Here is a 22354-nt window from a genome sequence, read left to right on the forward strand (position 1 = left end):
CTACTCTGGACAGTAACTAATTAACCGTTTTAATCCTAGCTTGTTCGACGCGGTGCAGAGGTGCAACATTACCACTACCTTATTCTCATTCTCATTACTACAACTCCACGACTAGTGTTAATGTGTTCATGTTTTAGCTCTACAAAGCAAGGCTATTTCTTTACAGCCAAATAAGGGGGGTCGAAAGAGGAGGCCTATGAAATGACGATTGTCCTCTCTCCCCTGTCCATCCTCCCTTTCTTCTCTTCTTCACCCATCCATCTCTCTTCTCCTATCCCCCTACCCTTCCTCTCTTCTCCTTCTTTCCTCTCTCTCCATCATCTGTCCATCCCTCTCTCCTCTAGTCTGAGGTGGGTGGGGAGCTGACCTCCACAGTCAAGCTGCCAGTGAAGGTGAAGATCATCCCTACTCCTCCACGCAGCAAGAGGGTGCTGTGGGACCAGTACCATAACCTGCGCTACCCCCCTGGCTACTTCCCCAGAGACAACCTGCGCATGAAGAACGACCCGCTCGACTGGTGAGGGCTCACAGCATGTCTGCGTGTGTGTCTGTGCATTTGTTTGTTTGTGTGTGTACGTGTGTGTGTGTGCATCTTCGTCAGTGTGCATGTCAATTGCTGCTTTTGCAAAAATAGTTTGTGCATGAATATGGTGATTGGGTCGCTAAGGAATATCTGATGAAAACACACCTGTCTGTGTTTTGATAATTAAAGGTCTTCATGTTGCCTGTGATTACATATGATTGTGTGTGGATGAAAAAGCAAAGTTGAGAGGCATCTGTCTTAAACTTGGAGTGTGCTGCTGTATTTTAAGTTCTGAAGGGTCTGACTTGTTCCACTGAATTGAAATGCCTTGCCCAAAGTGCTTGACACAATTACACAGCATTTCCTCATTAAGTTTAAAATGGCACTGGAAATTAGGTTCCCCGTGTACAAATTGTGGGCCAAACTTGAAAAACAAGCTGCCAAATTTGTAAAAGTATACAGCTTCCAAGGCCTGTGTGTGTGTGCACGCTTGTGTGTGCGTGCGTGTGTGAGTGTGTCTGCAGCACTTGCGAGTAAACCGGAGGTGTCAGCAGCAATCAGTGTATTACAGACTCTGACCTTCAAGAGGCGCCAAATCACTTTACCCCAATACAAACACCATACACACACACACACACACACACACACACACACACACACACACACACACACACACACACACACACACACACACACACACACACACACACACACACACACACACACACACACACACACACACACACTGCAATATATACACACACACCCTGAAATATACACCCAGTGTGCTACAAAGTTTATTACACAATCTAATAAATGCACACAGTGTCACTGCCAGACTGCTGGTGTCTTCATCTTATTAGTCTGTTTTTTTATTCCCTGATGTACTCTGCATTGTCTGTGTTTTGTTTCATTTGTCTTCCCCTCTCCCTGTCCCTCTCCCTGTTCTTTGTCCTCTGTGGGAGACATTACCGTCTCATTAGTTACCTTATTTACTCATTTATTGATTTCCCTCCTTTTTGTATGCAGGAACAGCACATGTCGGATATCAGAAAATCAGATCCATACATGCTTTCTTAATGTTCAATCCCTCCTCTCTCTGCAACGTATTAGCTGAGTCTTTGTACTGATTTACTGATTTGTTCTGCTCCTCTCCCTCGTGTGTGTGTGTGTGTGTGTGTGCGTGTGTGTGTGTGTGTGTGTGTGTGTGTGTGTGTGTGTCTGTGTCTGTGTCTGTGTCTGTGTCTGTGTCTGTGTCTGTGTCTGTGTCTGTGTGTGCGTGTGTGTGTGCAGGAACGGTGATCACATCCATACCAACTTCAGGGACATGTACCAGCACCTGCGCAGCATGGGCTACTTTGTAGAGGTGCTGGGGGCGCCGATCACATGCTTTGATGCCAGCCAGTACGGTGAGTTACCATCCAGACTATTGGTCTGTATGCTGCCCTGCAAAGGCCAAGTGCAGTATCTACACAACTAGGGCTGGGTATCACAGTCATGTTCCTGTATCGATTCGATTTCGATTCTTAGGGCTTTGAATCGATTAATCACGATTCGATTCGATTCACTCCGAATCGATTCAATCCGTTCCCTTCTTCGTGCCAGGATTTCCCCCAAAAGATACTGTTGCCTATTTTTATATATAAATGTCAAAGGGCTGTGGCTTGACAGTGTTAATATATTGCTAATTTGTAATAAGTAGGCCTTGGCCTAATTGACTAATACCTGCTGGGTATTTTCCAAAGACCTAAGGGACTGTACGTTATTTACCGGGGGGGGAGGGCTGGTGCGCTGGAAGTCCGGTCAAAAAAAAAAATCATGGCCCCCCCCTCCACCTCAATTTTTTTCCCCATGGCCCTCCCCCCATTTCAATTTTGTTTTCCCATGGCCCTCCCCCTACAGGTAAAAAATAATAATATGTAAAATTGGTAGATGAACAACCATCATGAGAACAGTCAGAGTATAGCCTACATCAAGGGCGGTTGTCTGCACTAGGCCTATTATGTGCTATCGATATCAGTGGATACCTAAGCCGCTAGAATCTACCTCTGCGGCTGCATGGGATGCCTTTTAACTCCACTGTCACCAAGACAAATTGCCTTCACTATTTTTTTTACGTGTTAAGTAAAAATAATAATAATAATAATAATAATAATAATAATAATGATAATAAAAACTTCCATTTCAATACCAATGTCCGAGTTGTTACTACTGTAAACTACAAAGTGGAGAGAGTTTCCCCACCGCAGCTTCAATATTTCCCTGCTCGACAAGCAGTGCCTTTCACAAGGTAGCCTACGTTTTACATGTTCAGCACAGTAGCGAAGCCAGGGACGCAGGAACTGGTTTTGACCAGGGGGTGCTGTGAAAAAAAATCTGTTTTTTAGATGCAATTTCCTGCGTTCTAATCAATTTTAGGGTGAGGAATGGCGAATCACATCTGAATAACTTCCTCATGTTTTATGTAGCCTAAACAAGGATGGCTAGATTTAACTTTTTTTTCTTTAACATCTCACTTTGACATTATTAAGTTCTTCTTGCGGAAGTGAAACGCGCACCTGATGTGGAGGTGAGGGCGTGTTCACGAGCAAATCGCGCTGCCTTGACAGTTTGTCTCTTCAGCATGGGCAGTGTGCAATGTGTGAAATTAGAAGAAATGCTTTGACTAGGCTATGCGATGCACTCGTGAGAGGTGACCGGGCTTTCAAATAATTTAGATTTTCTTGCAATTGTGACAAGGTGCATCTCGATCAGGACCCCTGTCCTGTCTCCCAGACCGCGCATAAAAGCACGCACGCACACACACAGGCATAGCTCTACCTTCCCGAATGCAATTACACTCTGACGGCCAAAGAGTTCGGGATGTGATCGGAGCAAGAAGTAGGCTAAGCGCCAAAGCAGCTCGAGCCATTGCTGGCTATTGATACAGGGAGAGTGAGAAAGCCACCTTTAGTTTGCATTTAACGTAGGCCATTAAGACGCATTAATAGGTGGTGCTATGGTGGTCAAATCAGCAGCAAGAGGCAAAAGGAACAAATTGCCAAAACAGAACCAGTACAACATTCCAAAACATCCAACAATAGCACAGCCATTACACACCGCAGCAATTCAACTTTGACAACTGTGATGATAGACAAGCCAGCCAGACACACCATCGGCTGTGCTCTCCTTCAGATTCACCCCATAGCCAACTCCGAGGCTAGGCTAGACTACTTCACCAGCAACAGGCAAGACCTAGCATACCAATACACGCTTCTACGAATCCAATCTCCACAGCAAGAAACAAAAGTAGGACCTACCTGACACGATGCACAACTTTGGTGACATTCCCTTCTCCCGTCACGCTTTAAATGTACATAATTCCTCGCTTAGTTGGTCCGTTTTTGTTCACCAAAGTGATGAGACTTCTCTTCACAACAAGTTAGCTCCTCCAATGGTTTCAAGACCTTATGATGCATGGCCAACACATCGCCGTTAATACCACTTTTATTACTACCTTGACACCACAAGCTAACAAAACAAACTCGCGTCACTGCACCGTTCTACCAAAGTACGTCTAGGCCTAGGTACTGTTCTTTCCGGTCTGGTTGGGGTCTAAAAGTTCTTTGAACACAAATGTAAAGCACACGGCGGTGCCAATAAATAAAATCATGACTTACCAGAGGCTGTGACCACCAGTTGACTACAACACCTCTCCAAAATTCCTCTGGAAATGCCCATCCAATTCGTTGTCAAAACTTCCCAAACTGTTTAGCTCATATAGTTCACCTCAGCTAGTTTGATATTTGCTCACGGGCATTTTCTATGATGCTCAATGTTCCTCCGTATAACAATCCTACAGTGAAAGAGAGTCAGCGCGGGCAATCTACAGTAGCTGCACCTGATAGTTTTTTGACTACAGATACACGCTTCAGTGATAGTATGCACCGGGACCGTGCATCGCAAAGCGATGTGTTTCAGAGCATGTTTTATTATTGAATAAAAAAATTAATAAAAATAAAATAAAATAAATTTGTTTTTTTTCCCATGGCCCTCCCCCTAACTCCGATTTTTTTTGCCATGGCCCTCCCCTCCACCTCATTTTTTTTCATCATGGCCCTCCCCCCCCTACGCACCAGCCCTCCCCCCCCGGTAAATTACGAACAGTCCCTAAATTAAACAAAAAGAAGAAAAAGAAAAAAAAGTCGATTTTGTGCCCTGTGAATCGATTATGTGAATTTTAAATGATATTGATCGATTATCGATTGAATCGATTATTTTACCCAGCTCTATACACAACGTGCAGATTTCGCATGCATTGCATTGCTGTGTGCCGTATCTTGAGCATGTCGAGCATATACTGCCCTACAAAGGCCAAGTGCAGTATCTAGTACACAACGGGGGTGGTACAGCAAAAAAGCTTGAGAACCACTGATCTCCGAACATTGAAATAGAGAAAAAGGCCTTCAAAGTACTGTTATTGGGTTGGATATTGTAGTTACTGCATATTTGTCACAGCAATATCTCTAAAACAGGACACATTTGGACAATACGGCTTTGTCATAAGATAGAATACAGGAGGGGTGTTATGAAGACCATTTTCAATCTAAACTCAGTTTCGACAAAATATGTGCTTACTGCACTTTGACTTTATAGTCCAGTATAGTTGCCTGCCCTGTAGCCAGTGTAGTGAGGAGATGCACAGTCCCTGGTGTCAGTATTCACTCCTAATCAGTATGGTCAGTGTGTCTCTCACTCCTTTCTGAGTCCTTCAGCTGCTGTCTGCACAGGAATCCTTTTGTCAGTACAGTCAGGCAGACCCTCTCAATGCTCACCTGCAGAGCTCTGTCTATATTAATACCATCATACCTGCCAAATGCTGGTGAAAAAAACAGTTTGGCTGGTAGAAAAGACTAACTTACCTGTCACTTTGACCCATTGGCGAGTGTGTGTTTGGCTAGTAAGATAAAGATCTACCAGCAATTTTGTCTGGTGATGATTAAAGTTAATGTAGAGCCCTGCCCATCTGCATTGATGTCAGTTATTTCAGTGATACTTCCCCAATGCCCACCATGATGCCAGTGGGCATCATCACAATGAGTCATCTATAAACCCGCTTGATGCCACCCAGTACATTGAGTCAGGAGTCAGTTGATCCTTTACCTGTAGCCAGTATGTTTAGTCTGTCTTTGGTATCAACAGGGTTGAGCATAGTCAGTGTGCTGAATTGCTAACTGTGGCAACCAGCAGTAAGTAAACGAGTCGTCTTTTGTGCTGCATTGCTTTGCTGTGTGCCGTATCTTGAGCATGTCGAGCGAGGCTTCTTGTCTGATGGGCCGTTTTGCTGTGTTCGAAGTGACTCTTTTGCTCACCTCTGTACTTTGACAGGTGCGCAGGGTATCATCCCAGTGGGGTTGTCATTCAAGTGTAAAGAAATCCAGCAAACTGTCCATTAGAGATGCACCGTATCCTGATTTTTAGGATCCTGCCAGATACCGGATCCACTACTTAAGATCCTGCTGGATCAGGAACCGGATACCGGATCCTACAAAAGTGTTGAAACATATAGTCTACTCGCACACGTGGGCCCTTTTTATTACGTTGGCTCAAACTATTTTTTAGACTCATTGGCTTATTGCCACACTGCTTGCAATGGCCGCTTCCAAAGGGCTTTCACTCCATGCAGTGATTGGGGTTGTGAAAGACTGACTGAAAAGCCTAGGCTACGTAAAAACTAGAGATGCACCAGATCCTGATTTTTAGGTAACTGCCGGATACTGGATCCACTGCTTAAGATCCTGCCGGATCCGGATCCTGTGAAAAACCCTATTATCCTGCTGGATCCGGAACCGGATCCGGATCCGGTACATCTCTACTGTCCATTCCACCAACAAACTTTAAAATACAAAATTTCCAGAAAAATCCTGCACACTGTCCATTCCACCACGGCATCCTGCCTAATAAACGATTGCTGTTCTAGGTTACACAAAAAAAAACACAGACTTTAGTCATGTTTCAATTGCATGACTGAATTGCAAGTGCAAAATTACATTACTCGATGTCAAATTCTGCTTTAATGTTTAATGTTTCATTTATTTTCATGCACTGGACTGGACATACAACAGAATTGAAGTGACATTTTTCACTATCCCATGCGTTAAACGCACCAACAAACTAATTACAACTCATCGCTGGCGAGTATGTCTTCTCTGCTGCACTGCTTTGCTTTGTGTGGCTTGTATGATTTGCAGTGCACCTCATAGTGAGTGTGTTGAGTGAGTCTTGTCGTCTGCTGGACTGGTAACTGGGCCTGAAACCCTGCAGCACAGTCTGTAGTCAGCTGAAAATCAATTAGTTCAACTCTTTAGTGGTTTAATCAGGCTCGCTCTCAATCACTCTCACACATCATTAATCTAGACTCAACGCTTGCTTGCTTGCTTGCGTGCGTGCGTGCGTGCGTGCGTGCGTGCGTGCACACCAGTATAATGTTGATGAGTGTGTAGCACAGATGCGTTACTGAAATTTGACAGTGAGGAGGAGTATTTCCTGAGGAGGTGACGTGTTTGTGTGTGTGTGTGTGTGTGTGTGCACGCTACTAATAGTGGACAGTGAGAGACGGGGCGGTGAGGTGGTGACTAACGTGTGTGTCTGTCTGTGTGTGTGTTACAGGTACGTTACTAATGGTGGACAGTGAGGAAGAGTATTTCCCAGAGGAGGTGACCAAGCTGCGTCGTGACATCGATAACGGCCTGTCACTTATCGTCTTTGCCGACTGGTACAACACCTCCGTCATGCGCAAGGTCAAGTTTTACGACGAGAACACCAGGTACGCGCACACACACACACACACACACACACACACACACACACACACACACACACACACACACACACACGCACACGCACACGCACACGCACACGCACACGCACACGCACACACACACACACACACACACACACACACACATCAGATACACATCAGATACTAATGCCACCTTCTCCTTCTGTCATACAGATGTGTTCCAACATCACAGTGACACAGACAGACAGACAGACAGACAGACAGACAGACAGACAGACAGACAGACAGACAGACAGACAGACAGACAGACAGACAGACAGACAGACAGACAGACAGACAGACAGACAGACAGACAGACAGACAGACAGACAGACAGACAGACATTCTTATAGACATTCTGTTATTGTGCATCAGCGGCTCACACACTTGTCATATTTTGTCAGTCTGTCGCACACACACACACACACACACACACACACACACACACACACACACACACACACACACACACACACACACACACACACACACACACACACAGCTCTCAATCACTCTCGTCACCCCTTGTCTTGTCAGTGTGTGGCTGTCTCACAGCTCATCACCAGGGAGATGGACACTCTGCTCTCTCTACGCCGCCCATTTAAAAGCCATCAGCATCCATCACCTCTCTATACACACACACACACACACACACACACACACACACACACACACACACACACACACACACACACACACACTGGTCGATGCACACAGAGCCTCTGCGTCGGGGCGAGGTTCTACGCAGAGGCTGATCTGATGCGTGCAGAGGCTGTACTTCTCGAGCATAAATTGGGCTGCTTCAAGGAAGTACACTTTACTATAGTCTACTCAGCAGCATAGTGAGGACGCTACTGTAGGGAAAACTAATGCATTTTACAGGGTACTGTTGTCTACTGCAGTGTTTCCCAACCTTTTTTTGTCTTGTGTACCCCTCAAGGTGCACTGTATAGGATGGTGACTAGAGTAGGTAATGCAACTATGCTGCTCACTGTGCTGTCTACTGCCAAATTTGATACTTCCATGAATATTTATCATGAAGTTTTCCAGCTGAAAATGTCTAAAAGGTTAACATTTGTGAACGGGCAGCATGAATTCTGGAAGTAAGCTACTAAGCACATTACATTACATTACATTTACATTATATTGCATTTGGCAGACGCTTTGTAACCAAAGCGACTTTCAAAAGAGGACATATTCAAGCCAACATCACAAGCAAATACAATGTGCACAGGAGATATACAGAACAACAAGTGCAGTTGCAGAGGGGTTAGTTTTTTTATTTATTTATTTATTTATTTGTTTTATTAAAGAGTAAATAACGAGTACACACACACAAACTAACTAAACTAAACATCATGTCAGGAGTCTGCCCTGGGGCAAGGCCAGTTCAAGCATTAGTCTAGTAGATTCTCTCGAAAGAGGAAGGTCTTCAGTTGTTTCTTGAAGGCTGCAAGAGATGTGCTTAGTCTTGCTGCCTCTGGGAGACCGTTCCACCACTTGGGTACCACAACGGAGAACAATCTTGACTGGGAGTACCTAGAGCGACTGGATGGCAGAGCCAGACGGCTTGTGCTGGATGAGCGCAGTTCTCTTCCAGTAACATAGGGCGTTAGTAGGTCCTTCAGATAAGCTGGGGCCGTTCCTGTGATGGTTTTGTAGGCAAGGGTCAATGCCTTGTGCTTGATCCGGGCGGCGATCGGTAACCAGTGCAACTCAATAAATAGAGGAGTAACATGGGTCCTTTTGGGTTGATTGAATATCAACCGTGCCGCCGCATTCTGGATCATCTGCAGAGGTTTTAGCGCACAAGCAGGTAGGCCTGTCATGAGTGAGTTGCAGTAGTCAACGCGGGACAGGACAGTGGCCTGCACCAGTCGTTGTGTAGAATATTGTGTCAGCACAGGTCTGATATTCCGTACGTTGGACATCTGGAATCGACAAGTCCGGGTGACTGAGTCGATGTAGTTGGAGTATGACAGCTCATCATCAATCATGACGCCAAGGTTTTTGGCGTCATGATTGATGATGAGCTGTCATTACACAGTACACATTACACACATATTACACAGTGCACCTGTAAGCCTTTTCATTGCGCCCTGAGTAACTCATGTTCTGTATTGCAGTCTCTATCCCAATGTGACTCTGCTGCATTTGTGTTGACTGTGTGTCTGTCCTGGGTAATGGTGGCTGTGTGTAGTGTAATGGAACCTAAGCACAACTCTGTTTCAGTTGAGGATGTAATGTCACCCACGTCTCTGTGTCTGTCTCTCAGGTAGTAGTGGATGTGTAGTACTGTATAATGTTAATTGCTTCTTTATCAAGGAATAGTTGACTTGAAATGTGGTGTTTTATTTCTCGGAGCGAACAACGCGTTTCGCCTATCATAGAGCGAACCTGATGACGCATTGGGCGAAACGCGTTGTTCGCTCCAAGAAATAAAGTAAAGAAAAGTAAGCAGTGTGCGGTGTCTCTTGAATTTTGTTCATTGATTCACCTTCTCCTGCCTCACACCTGCACCTGCATTGCTGAGGGCTTGTGCACAAGGACTCTCTTGAACTTTGAAATGTGGTGTATTGTAGTGAAGTATAGTGTACTGTAACGTAATGATTGGTTCTGTCTAACCTTGACTGTGTGCGTGGGTTTCAGGCAATGGTGGATGCCGGACACAGGGGGCGCCAACGTGCCGGCTCTGAATGAGCTGATCTCAGTGTGGGGAATGGCCTTCAGTGACGGGCTGTACGAGGGAGACTTCAGCATGGCCGACCACGACAGTAAGATATTATCATGCTCTCATATAGGGCACAATGCAACATAATCAACACATATTTAATATGCTACTAGTTATCCAGACTTCAGCCTTGTCGACCACAACATTAAGACGCTCTAATGGTCTCATAGAGGAGTTAATATAATGTGATTTTATTTTATTTATTTATTTGTGTTGTAGACTTCAGCACGGCTGACCACGTCAGTAAGGCACAGTAGTGTTCTCGTATAGGAGATATTAAACATGTTACATGCAGCACCCATTTAAGACCTATTTAGACCAAGACAGTAAGGTGGTTAAATAGTCTCATTTAGGATATGAAGAGTTCAGATGCAAAACCCCCTAAGTGCCTTTTCAGAAAATAATCTTAATTCATTATTATTTAATACAAAACTATCAAAATTGCATATTTTAAAAAATTATTTATGTAATAAAACTATTAATATGTATTATCAAGTACATGAATGTAAACCAAACCAACAACGGGGTTCTCTAAAAATATAGAAGTGCAGGTCTTCAGAAATGGAGTTACTGTAGGGGGTTTTGCATCTGAACTCATCATATATTAAACATGTTATAATCAGCAGACATTTGATGCCAGTAAGACATGTTAGTGCTCTCATCAAAGCACATTGAAGACATACTGTATTTAATACACTTTACTGCTCATGGGAAGACATTACAGGGCTTTACGATATGACAGGTTTTATACATCACACAGACGATGTTGTGGTGCCGTGATCTCCCATCATTTCATCAGCAGACATTAGACATGTTGTTAGCTATTTAGCACGGCAGGTCACTGCAGTATATGGTGTAATGATCTTTATGTCGGTGCAACACTAGCCTAGACCTTTCAGGCTTACAGAGGAGACAGTTTAGTGCTCCCAGTACGCATTTATTTACATGTTTAAATTTCAGATGAGCGACCACGGCAGCAAGATGTTTTGCTGCTCTCATCACACATTTAAAAGACGTATGATGAAGACATAAACATGGCTGACCATGACCTTTTAATGAATGCAGTTTGTAGACATGCAATGATGGATCTCATTTGCTCTTTGAATGACTGTATAATGCTTCCTGAGTTCAGCTCCAGAGAGGTTTGCCCATTACACTCACTGTTCATTTGGGGAGCTATTTGGGGAGCTTTTGGGGTGGTTTCTGGATCATGTGCCATTTTCTGTCCTTTTCTATATAAATATGCTGTAGTAATCCCAGGAAATATTAAGGTGGTCTCTCTCTCTGTCTCTCTCTCTGTCTCTCTCTAGTGTACTATGCTTCTGGTTGCAGCATCGCTCGTTTCCCAGAGGGGGGAACAGTAATTGCTCAGACGCTGAAGGATCAAGGTAAACACACACACTCTCTCTCTCTCTCTCTCTCTCTCTCTCTCTCTCTCTCTCTCTCTCTCTCTCTCTCTCTCTCTCTCTCTCTCTCTCGTCGCACAGCTCAGCGCAGCACACACACATGCGTGCAGGGCTCTAAATTAACTTTTGTTATCACCAGCCAACATGGCTGGTAGATGTTAATCTTACCAGCCAAACACATACTCACTAATGGGTCAAAGTGGCTGGTAAATTGGTCTTTTCTACCAGCCAAACTGAAGTTTCACCAGCATTTGGCCGGTTGGCTGGTGTTAATTTAGAGCCCTGCATGCGTGCATACACTCAAGATCATGGTAAGCGTCAGCCCCCCTCACTCCTGACGACCGTTTCCAAGGATACACATTATTTGCCCAATGCATCTCCCTCAATTCCTTTTTGGGTAATAGGTTTTGTGTTATACAGTGTAATGTGCTGCACAGAAAGTGTATTCAGAAAGTTTCCAGACCTTTTCTCTCTTCAGTCAGCATCCGGTTTTGTCTTATTGTAGGGGGACACAACAGCCGTAAACTGTACCAACAACAAAAACTCAAGCAGCGACTTCCAAAAGTACGGACATAGATACAGATACAGATACAGATACAGATACAGATACAGATACAGATACTGATGACTGTGGCACTGGCACTGAGTTTGAGCAGTATCCCATGCCCTACTGCAGTGGAGCCCAAAGCCTAACGCCCCTCGCAATCCCCACGGGTCCATCTGTGCCAAATTAAATTTATTAGGTGTTTTTATTAGGTAATTAAGATCAGCACACGGCCATCTCCCCCGGTGGCTAATGGCGCGTGGCGGAGTGGGAAGCTCACCGCCCTGGCTGCCGAAGGGGTGAGGCCTCCAATATACTGTAATAGGGCTGGCCTGTAATGTAGTAGTGTCATGGAATGGTGGGCCAAGTGTTTTTATGGGTTCACGGACTCACAAGTTTGCCAGGTTGGTGGGTTTTATACTGTAACATGCAGCATTCTGTAGATGGGGCGGAGTGTGGTCTGCAATAGAAAGGGGCGGCAAGTAGGGATGCACCGATACACATTTTTTCACTTCCGATTCGATCCCGATATCTAAATTTGGATATCTGCCGATACCGATACTACTCCGATCCAATATCAAAATCACATATATGCATGGGTTTCAACTTGAGGTAGGCCCAAGCAGACTTTTTGGTCAGAAAAGGGAGTCAGAAGAACAGGAAACCAATTAATAAGCAAAAAGTAACAAGTAAAAAAGTATCAATCCCATCCTGAAAACTAAGTTAATATGCAAGTGTTATGATTTCAAATTAACATTGCAACTGACTCAATGTCTGTATCAGGAAAATTCCGATATTTTGGGAAAATTCCGATCTGATCCGATCTCTGAAATATGTTGATATCTGAACCCGATACCGATACCGATATCCCATCCCTAGCGGCAAGTCGTCACATAGTTTCTCTGCCCCAGAGGATGTTGTGTATATGCTGTATGTAAATGAGTGTATTTTAGTCTTTTATTCGTTATTAATTAGTAGCACCCTCAGAGCCTGTTTTTGTACTTCTGTGGTGGTAGAGTATTGTCTGGAAGGCAATGATGCCTGAAATGCATGAATACATTCTGTTTGAAGATGAAGTCTGAAACGTTGCAAAGGCAAAAACTCCTTATGCTCCTTATTGAAATTGGAGTGTATGCCAGGAGATGTGTTCTGCAAAGCTCCACCCATCTTTTGTCATCAGCTCACGTGTAATTAAGACGGAAGTCTTGATGTCTCTTGGAGCCTTTTCTGTGATGGAGTTGTTGAGAGCATTGTCTGTGTAGTGAGGCAGTGTTGCATGAAACTCGTCGAAACGAATTCGTCCTATTTTGAGATGCGATGTTGGGGAGAGTCTCTGAAAAGTCTCTGAATGTGCCATATTGAAATTGGAGTCTTGAGTCGATGCCAGGGGTCCTCATCTCCATCCATCTTTTTCATCCGTCTGTCCTTTGGCATCACCAAATGCTCAAGTGTAATCAAGACGATAGTCCGTGGGTCTGGCTGTCTCTTGGAGCCTGTTTTGTGCTTTGCGGTGGTGGAGTACGGTCTGTAAAGTTGGTGATGCCTGGAACGCATCAATTCACTCCATTTGAAAATGAACTGAGATGTGACAAAAGGTGAAACCAAAAGGTGTACCTGTACCTTACTTCCAACTCCAATTCCCATTGCCATTGTGACACAACACTCTACAGCACACAAGTGAACACTGCACACAATGAAATTGCATTTATGCCTCACCCATGCAAGGGGGCAGCCCACAATGGCGTCCGAAAGGGAGCAGTGCGGCGGCTCGGCATTATGCTCAGGGTAGCTCATGGAGGAGGATGGGGGAGCGCACTGGTTAATTACTCCCCCCACCAAACTGGCAGGTCGAGAGTCGAACCGGCAACCTTTGACGCCCTAACTGCTTACCCATGACTGCCGTTGAGTGTACGCCAGGATTTGTGTGTTGTCTGCCATCCATCCATCCATCCATCCATCCATCCATCTAGGGCTGGATTAATGCACAGGTTAGATATGGCTGTAGCCTAGGGGACCACACCTGCCAGGGGGCCCCTGATTGTCCAAAAAATAAATAAATGCAGAATTGTGACAAGAAGCGATATTGAAAATTCATATTCAAATTCATATTCAAGTCATGTTGAGTACAATTTTAAATCCGGTCAATACTCCTCTCCACTGTTGACAGACGTTCTTAATTCCTAGCTCGTAATTATGACTATATGTAATTTTGTTGCGAAATTTGCCTTCCAAGGGGCCCCCACAGCAACCTGTAGCCTAGGGGCCCCGAGTCCTCTTAATCCGGCCCTGCATCCGTCCATCCATCTATCCATCTATTGGCGTCATATGAAGTTTAAGTGTATTGATGTGAAGGTATGCATGTGTTGAGCGTAGGGTTACAGGGGTCGATGGTCCCTCGCTGTCTGCCTCTTCTTCAAAATGAACACTGCCATTATTCACACACATTCACATCAATAGTCTCTTGAAAATGCCTCTCTATTGCACTTGTAGCACTGAATTGGAAATCTTCCCACCGGTCGCACTCATACATTCAAAATATGTTTACTTCAAATGGCAACACTACTGTCTGCCTCCTGCGGGCAACACACACACACACACACACACACACACACACACACACACACACACACACACACACACACACACACACACACACACACACACACACACACACACACACACACACACACACACACACACACACACACACACACAGAGCTGTGTTGACCTGTCTGCAGCTATTTACTGCAGAAACATTTGAGTGTTCCGACCATTGACCGACACAGAGAGCAGTTATGTTTGGCACATGGCACAGTAGCATTCATATTAAGTGCCCTCTATGCAGGTGTAACGGCGCTCTACGCAAGAGGCGATATCATGTCGTGTCAGGATGAAAGTCAAGGAGTCGTGCCTGCTCGTGTCAAGGGTGGTTTTATTGATGCTATTATTATGTGGTGTGGATATCATGTAGGTATGGGAGAAAGCTAGTGTCAACCTATCTAGAGAGAGGGCACAGTCATTCCAACCCCAATTACCGCCGCAATGACACGTCACACGCGTGGCAATGACACCGTTCAGTATGATGATATGGGGATATGTTATTGCTCTGCTGTGGATGTCTGGCGCGTTTGTGGAGCTATTTTAAGGCCCTCACCCAGGGGCGGAGCACTGGTATTACGACAGGGGGGGCGGGAGATGTGTCAGAGGCGTTGGGCCCACGACATATTGTAGATTTGGGCCCCTACAAGATGTTTACCAATTGAAAGCCACTGGCAGGGGGCCCCCCCAAGTGGTGAGGCCGGGGGTTCCTGGCCCCTATGCCCCCATTATGGCAGAGCAAACAAATACAGGTCTTGTGTCTACCTGGCTCTCCCAGAGAATGAGAACATCCCCATTATGAAGGATGCCTGCCTCTTCCCTATAGGTGGCTAAAACAAATGCCTGAAGAAAACCCAGGGAATTTTACATAGGCAGTACATATTAATTAATTTAAATCTTTTAAAAGCGCGCTACAACAAAATAAACATGATCAGGCCAAAACAAGAAAAATAACAAACAAATACAAATGCATGGCAACATGCAAATGCCAATAACCATGAAGTTTTTGGAGATTAACTAATAATGGGATGGCGAGAGGACGCGCACACGCGAACGTGCCCAATGATAAAAACGTCACTCTCGCCAGCACGCAACCCTTTGTCAAACACGGAAGTGCTGCGAGACCGGTAAGATGGAAAACTTTCATTTGCTGAAGAAACATTGTTAGATGCTCTTAAAACAATGAAAAACCACTCGTTTGAACTCATAAGGATAAACAATGTAATTAGGCATAACAAAATAAAGAAACAAAACGTATTGACAAAACTTGGACTTCGTGTGGTTTGTGATTGAAAATGTATGCGCGTTTGGATGCAATGTATGCGAGTGTAATGTATGAATACGTCGGGTTTAAATGGTTGTCAGCTAAGCATGTGTCGACCCATGATGACTAACAAGACCATAAATGCAGAATATGAAAATGATTGTTCATGAACAAAAACAATAACTTGGGGAAAAGTTTGAATGGGGAGACTGGTTCATGCTTTCAATGGCGCCTGCTACAGCAGACGCCGTGATGATGACGCGCGCTCACGGGTCGCATCATCACACACCGGCACTACCCTTTGCAGGTGCCCCCTTTCATGACCAATATTTGTAAAGTTTGTGCCATGCGGTGCCCTCTAACTGGCTGTAAATGGTTGATGCCCTTGGGCACTGTGCCACTGTCCCTTATGGATAACCCGGCCCTGGCTTCTCTGACTATACTGCCCTACAATATCAGAACGCAGTATCTTGAAAATGGGTTTAGACCGGAAATTGGCTTTAAAATACCTTCTTTTTCTTGTGTTAAAAAATGTTGGTCCAATTTGGTCCCGTTTCAGAAAAAAACGATAAAAAACGATTATACTGCGCTTTTTGGTTTTAGGAGGTTACGTCGTACTAGCCAAGAACGCAGTATATTGCGCATTATACTGCACTTCTCCATTGAGACATTGATTGTTTTGGTGTAGACAGTAATACCACAACAGAATGCAGTATAATGATTTTTCAGCTAAAATGTAATGAGAATGTTGGTTTTTTTTTCTCCTGTGTGCATAAATTTCCACCATACAAAAAAAATATTATATGGAAGTGTCATCACCACTTTTCCTCCAACACAGTTGCATGGCCAGAAAGGAAACGTTAAAGCCTTTTTTCTCAGTTTGCAATTTCGAATTATACTGCGTTCTGAAATTGTAGGGCAGTATACAGGAGGTGCTTTCATGTAGCTCCTGTCTGCCTGTACTGTCATGGCTCTTTAGTATTCTGCACCACTCTGTCTAATGTGTAAATAAGCAGCTAATGAAGGTTGCTTTAGCTGGAATACATTAGCTATTAGCTATTGTTTTTCTATTTTAGCTGGAATACATTATCCATTTAGCTATTATTTGTCTTTTTTTTTGGCTGGAATACATTATCCATTTAGCATTTTTACCTTCTGATGTTGTCTCAGACTTCAAAAAAAAAAAAAAACATCCTAAAAGTTTTGAGGTTATCTAGCATGTTATCTCTCCTCCTGAGCAAATCCTTTCTGTGCATACTGTGCAAATTCATCTCCAACATCTCACACTGTTTTTGTCTGGTTTCACAGACTTGGCCGAAAGGGTTTAGGGTTAACAAATGTGCCAGGCCTTTCCAGTCTCTGAGCTAATCTGTGCTACCATACACTTATTCTACACATCCTCTCCCCAGTCCTCTCCATGCACAGTCGTTATTGTCTTATATGGGGAGAACTTGAGTTAATCTGTCTTTCTGAGTTGTCTGTCTGTCTGTGTATCTGTCTAAAATGATCAGTCGTTTAACCCTCTGTGTGTGTGCGTGTGCGTGTGCGTGTGCGTGTCCGTGTCCGTGTCCGTGTCCGTGTCCGTGTGTGTGTGTGTGTGTGGTGTGTGTTTGTCCGTGTCCATGTATGTGTGCGCGTCCATGTCCATGTGTGTGCAGGTCTTGAGGTGTTGAAGCAGGAGACAGCCGTGGTGGATAACGTGCCCATCTTGGGCCTCTACCAGACGCCTTCAGAGGGTGGAGGGCGCATCGCTCTCTACGGAGACTCCAACTGCATAGACGACAGCCACCGCCAGAAAGGTACAGCAGCTCTCACGCCTCATTCACATGCAAGAGTCGCATGCATGGCGGCGGGGAAGCGCAAGAAGCGTGAGAAGTTCACGGGCTGTTGAGTTGTCCTTTTCACACTGGACGTAGGGCTGGGCGATATGGGAAAAAAAAACTATATCACAATATGGATTAATTTATATCACGATAACGATATATATCACGATATAGCACAATTACATAAGTTTTCAGTTATTCGCTTTATTTGCTCTTTATTTTTTCATGTCGCAAAACAACCTTTCTTTGAAATGGATCTTTTTCTTCTTATTTTTACAGTTACATGAACTTAGTGTGTATAGGGGCAACATGAAATGTAATTAAATGATAAGTCAGTTGTAAAAATTGATAAAATTACTATCACGATATAAACGATATAGGAGAAAGGTCACGATATACACTTTTATATCACGATAACGATATATATCGTCATATTGCCCAGCCCTAACTGGACGGTCTGCATGCGCGTCCCATCCACGGGAATCAGCGTCCCGTCCCAGCCTTCCCAGCCCATACATTCCAATGGGAGCCTGTTCATAGTACGCTCATGCCCATGTAGCAAATAAAAAGTTGCAAAGCACACTTGTGCGGGCTCCCATTCGCGGGCCCGTCCATGTGCCGCGCTGCCGCTTTGGTGTAAAAGAAATCATCTGTTTTCATGCTTTCTAACCATTTCGGACTGAGCGAACATACATTTGGACATGATTCGCCTACAGCCCGTGCTTAGAGTGTGAATGAGCTGTTAAAGGTTGATTATAGTTCTTTGACAACCCGCATACCTTGTCACAGAAATCTTGTCGTCACAAATGAGTTTTGGCCCCTTTGTTCTGTGCACCGCCAACCATAATAGAACAACGCGAGTGTTCACTGCTAGCACTAGGCTACGGTCAGTATTCATTAAGCAATGTGGCTTTCTAGCTCAGCTAGTTTGGTATTTCTACACAAACTCCACATTCTCTGACACACACACAGGCACAGTCTGTCATACTGGCTGGCAGTTGGTAATGTTTCTGTTTGACTGTGTGTGTGTGTGTGTGTGTGTCCGTGTGTGTGTGTGTCCGTGTGTGTGTGTGTCCGTGTGTGTCCGTGTTTGTGTGTGTGTGTGTACTTGTTCCATATGCTTGTTCATGCCTGTGTCTATGTCTCCTCGGCAGATTGTTTCTGGCTGCTGGATGCTCTGCTGCAGTACACGGCCTACAGCATGACGCCCCCCTCCCTCACCCACTCCAAGAGCAGAGTGGCCCCTCCTACAGCCACTGACCAGCCACTGCCACAGAGGCTAGAGGGTAAGGCATTAGTGACACAGACACACACACACAGACACACACACACACCCTAAAGCCACTGACACAGAGGCAAAATGGTAAGGCATAAGTCACACACACACACACACACACACACACACACACACACACACACACACACACACACACACATACACACACACACACACACGCACACACACACACACACACGCACGCACACACACACATATATATATGCACACACACACACACACACACACACACACACACACACACACACACACACACCCTAAAGCCACTGACACAGAGGCAAGAGGGCAAGGCAACAAATACACAATTCCTAGACATGCACATCACAACACACACACACACACACACACACACACACACACACACAGGTTCGTGCACACACACCCTTACAGCCACTGCCACAGAGGCTAGGTTGTACACATACTCTACTCTTTTATTCAGCTCTTTCACTAAAGCTATTGGGCTCAACAGCAGTGAAATAGGAAGCCAGTCAGAGTGGGGCTTCCGAGTGGGGCTTCCGAGTGGGGCTCCAGGTTCCTGTTGCTGCAATCTGCTGAGTGGGGTTGGCCGGCCGGCCATCGGAGTCTCTCTGTGCCAGCAGCCTGACTCAGCCACCCAGCTCTTCCTTTGTTTATTTGTCTGTTTGTTTGTTTGGGGCGTCCTCTTGGCAGATACGATTTCACACCTCCCAGGTTTGACCGCAGCGGGGGTGGTGTGCGTGCATGCACGTGTGTGCGTGTGTGTGTGTGTGTGTGTGTGTGTGTGTGTGTGTGTGCGTGTGTGCGTGTGCGTGTGCAGGAGGGGGTGGCACCATGCAAAAGTGTAAACATGTCAACCGAGTGGAAATATGTCTGTGTGGGCGGGTGTTAGGTTGGGTTTTTTGGGCGTCTGTTTTCCGTGCTTGTTAAGGACCGACAACATGGGTAGCAGGAGCAGCTTCACACTAAACATTGGCCACATGCATAAATAGCCACGTAGTGGGCCCATCCGGCGCTGCAAACGGCTTCACTGTTGCTTGCCGGGCTCTAGATCAGCTTTTTTTCATCACCAGCCAAAATGGCTAGTGGGTGTTAATCTCACTAGGCAAACACACACTCGCTAATGTGTCAAAGTGACTAGCAAGTAGGGCTGCACAATTAATCGAAAAATAATCAAAATAGTGATAAAATAGTGGAATGGAACTCATGATTTTAATCGTGATTTAATCGTGGCAATAGTGACCTACTTTTGAGAGCGTCCTTGATGCCAGAACATACTGACAGGCTGTTCTTTCTGGCCAGAAATTTGTCCACTTGTCCAAGTTTCATGCTATTGCCTTTACATAATTATTACAATTCATTTTATTTTGCTCATCCCGTATGTAATTCATTCTTGGTTGTATTTCATCTCGTTATAATTTTCCAAAAAAAATCTGCAAAAATCAATAATCGTGATTAATAATCGTGATTATGATTTTGACAAACATAATCGTGATTATGATTTTTTCCATAATCGTGCAGCCCTACTAGCAAGTTGGTCTTTTCTACAAGCCAATCTGAAATTTCACCAGCATTTGGCCGGTTGGCTGATGTTAAATTAGAGCCCTGGTTGCTTGGTACAGAGCTGTGTTGTTCTCACCAATACAAACAGCCAACAAAGGCATACAATGAAGAAAATTGGAGCGAAGCTTGCACATGTGAATTGTAACTGAACGTTTACTGGGAAGTGGAACATTATGCGAGTCATAAAATCACTCATTTGTATCAATTGTAACATTGTTCATTTGTATCAGTTGCGAGCTTGCGGATTGGAATGAATTTTAAGGTTGCTCAACGGTGTAAATTGTGTGGTTCTCTGCAGGTAATCATCTGTACCGCTACTCGAAGGTGCTGGAGGCTCACCTGGGCGACCCTAAGCCACGCCCTCTACCTGCCTGCCCTCACCTGTCCTGGGCCAAACCACAGCCTCTCAACGAGACCGCCCCCAGGTTCGTCCCCTCCGCCATCACACCTTTACTTGTGTTTAATTATTAAGTGCATAGTTTGTGTGTGTGTGTACGCATGTTCAGGTGCAATACAGCACAGTATATGAGACTAGAGAGTAAAGAGACTCTCTAGTCTCATATACTGTGCTGTATTGCACCTGAACATGCGTACACACACACAAACTATGCACTTAATAATGTGCTTAATAATGTGCACCTGAACATGTGTACGCATGTTCAGGTGCAATACAGCACAGTATATGAGACTATACCAAAGTGAAAAACGTTTCATATTTCTAAATTTCCCCTTTTTCTCCCTCTGTCCCAAAGTAACCTTTGGAAGCACCAGAAGCTGTTATCAGTGGACCTGGACAAGGTGGTATTACCCAACTCCCGAGCCCACCGGCCCCAGGTACGGCCCCTCTCCCCTGGGGAGAGCGGGGCCTGGGACATCCCTGGAGGTGAGTTCTGCCTGGAGGTTAACATTTACCCAACGCATGCCTGTTTTGCTGTGCTGTCAGGAGTAAGAACTCATTGTATTCACTTGACTATGCTTAAATAAAATAAATTGACTTATGGATACTACACATCAACTGACAAATAAGCTGTATTTTTACACATTTACTGAAGTACATATGGCAATGCATCACAATAGTAAATGAATTGCAGTGCATTGTGATAGAATCGCATCGTCGCATGTGTACCGTGATGTACATTGAATCGTGAGCCCTTTGCCAATAGTCATTCCTACTCCCCAGGCACGGTGCTAACCTGAGTGTCTGCTCTCCCTCCCCCTCCAGGCATAATGCCGGGCCGCTACAACCAGGAGGTGGGCCAGACCATCCCCATGTTCGCCTTCCTCGGGGCCATGGTGGTGTTGTCCTTCTTCGTGGTGCAACTGACCAAGGCCAAGAGCAAGCCCAAGCGCCGCAAGCCCCGCGTCAAGAAACCCACATACCTGCAGCAGCAACAGACGACACTCAGCACTGGCAAGAACCCCACGGTTTGACCCTGGGATGAGGGGTACCCCACCGCTCCCCTGGAGGGTTAGGGTACCCCACCATGTGACCCAGGGATTGGGTAGAGTGGGGGGGATGGGTCAGCACTCTGTGGCCCTCGTATTTGGGGTGCTGAGGTACCCCACAGTCTAACCTGGGGATTTGGGGGTACTGGGATGTCCCCTCTGACCCCTATGCACAAGGGCAGGAACCCCACTGATTGACTTTGGGGAGGGGGAACTGCAGGGTCCCCACACAGGGACTTGGAATTGGGGGAGATCAGGGAAAGGACTGACCCCTGTGAAACATCCCAGTGTGATGTTAGGATGGAGGATGGGTGACCGGCAGTGGGACCAAACCCATTGCACAACTTACACGGACTGAACCCA

The 22354-nt window shown here is 45.2% G+C and overlaps 1 protein-coding gene across 2 annotated transcripts in view; it reads left to right on the top strand.

The window, feature by feature from the left end:
• mbtps1 (membrane-bound transcription factor peptidase, site 1) overlaps nucleotides 1-22354 on the top strand; it is a 53945-nt gene that overhangs the window by 30895 nt on the left and 696 nt on the right. For both annotated transcript variants that reach the window (XM_063197453.1, XM_063197451.1), the window contains exons 14-23: nucleotides 345-517; nucleotides 1817-1932; nucleotides 7172-7328; nucleotides 9993-10117; nucleotides 11385-11462; nucleotides 17545-17685; nucleotides 18864-18995; nucleotides 20844-20970; nucleotides 21298-21428; nucleotides 21768-22354. The exon at nucleotides 21768-22354 is cut by the window's right edge and continues 696 nt beyond it. In XM_063197453.1, coding sequence (XP_063053523.1) covers nucleotides 345-517; nucleotides 1817-1932; nucleotides 7172-7328; nucleotides 9993-10117; nucleotides 11385-11462; nucleotides 17545-17685; nucleotides 18864-18995; nucleotides 20844-20970; nucleotides 21298-21428; nucleotides 21768-21976 — 1389 coding nt within the window. In that variant the 3' untranslated portion in view covers nucleotides 21977-22354. The remainder of the gene's footprint in view (nucleotides 1-344; nucleotides 518-1816; nucleotides 1933-7171; nucleotides 7329-9992; nucleotides 10118-11384; nucleotides 11463-17544; nucleotides 17686-18863; nucleotides 18996-20843; nucleotides 20971-21297; nucleotides 21429-21767) is intronic.

Source organism: Engraulis encrasicolus, chromosome 4 (assembly GCF_034702125.1).
Source record: "Engraulis encrasicolus isolate BLACKSEA-1 chromosome 4, IST_EnEncr_1.0, whole genome shotgun sequence".
Lineage (NCBI taxonomy): Eukaryota > Metazoa > Chordata > Actinopteri > Clupeiformes > Engraulidae > Engraulis > Engraulis encrasicolus.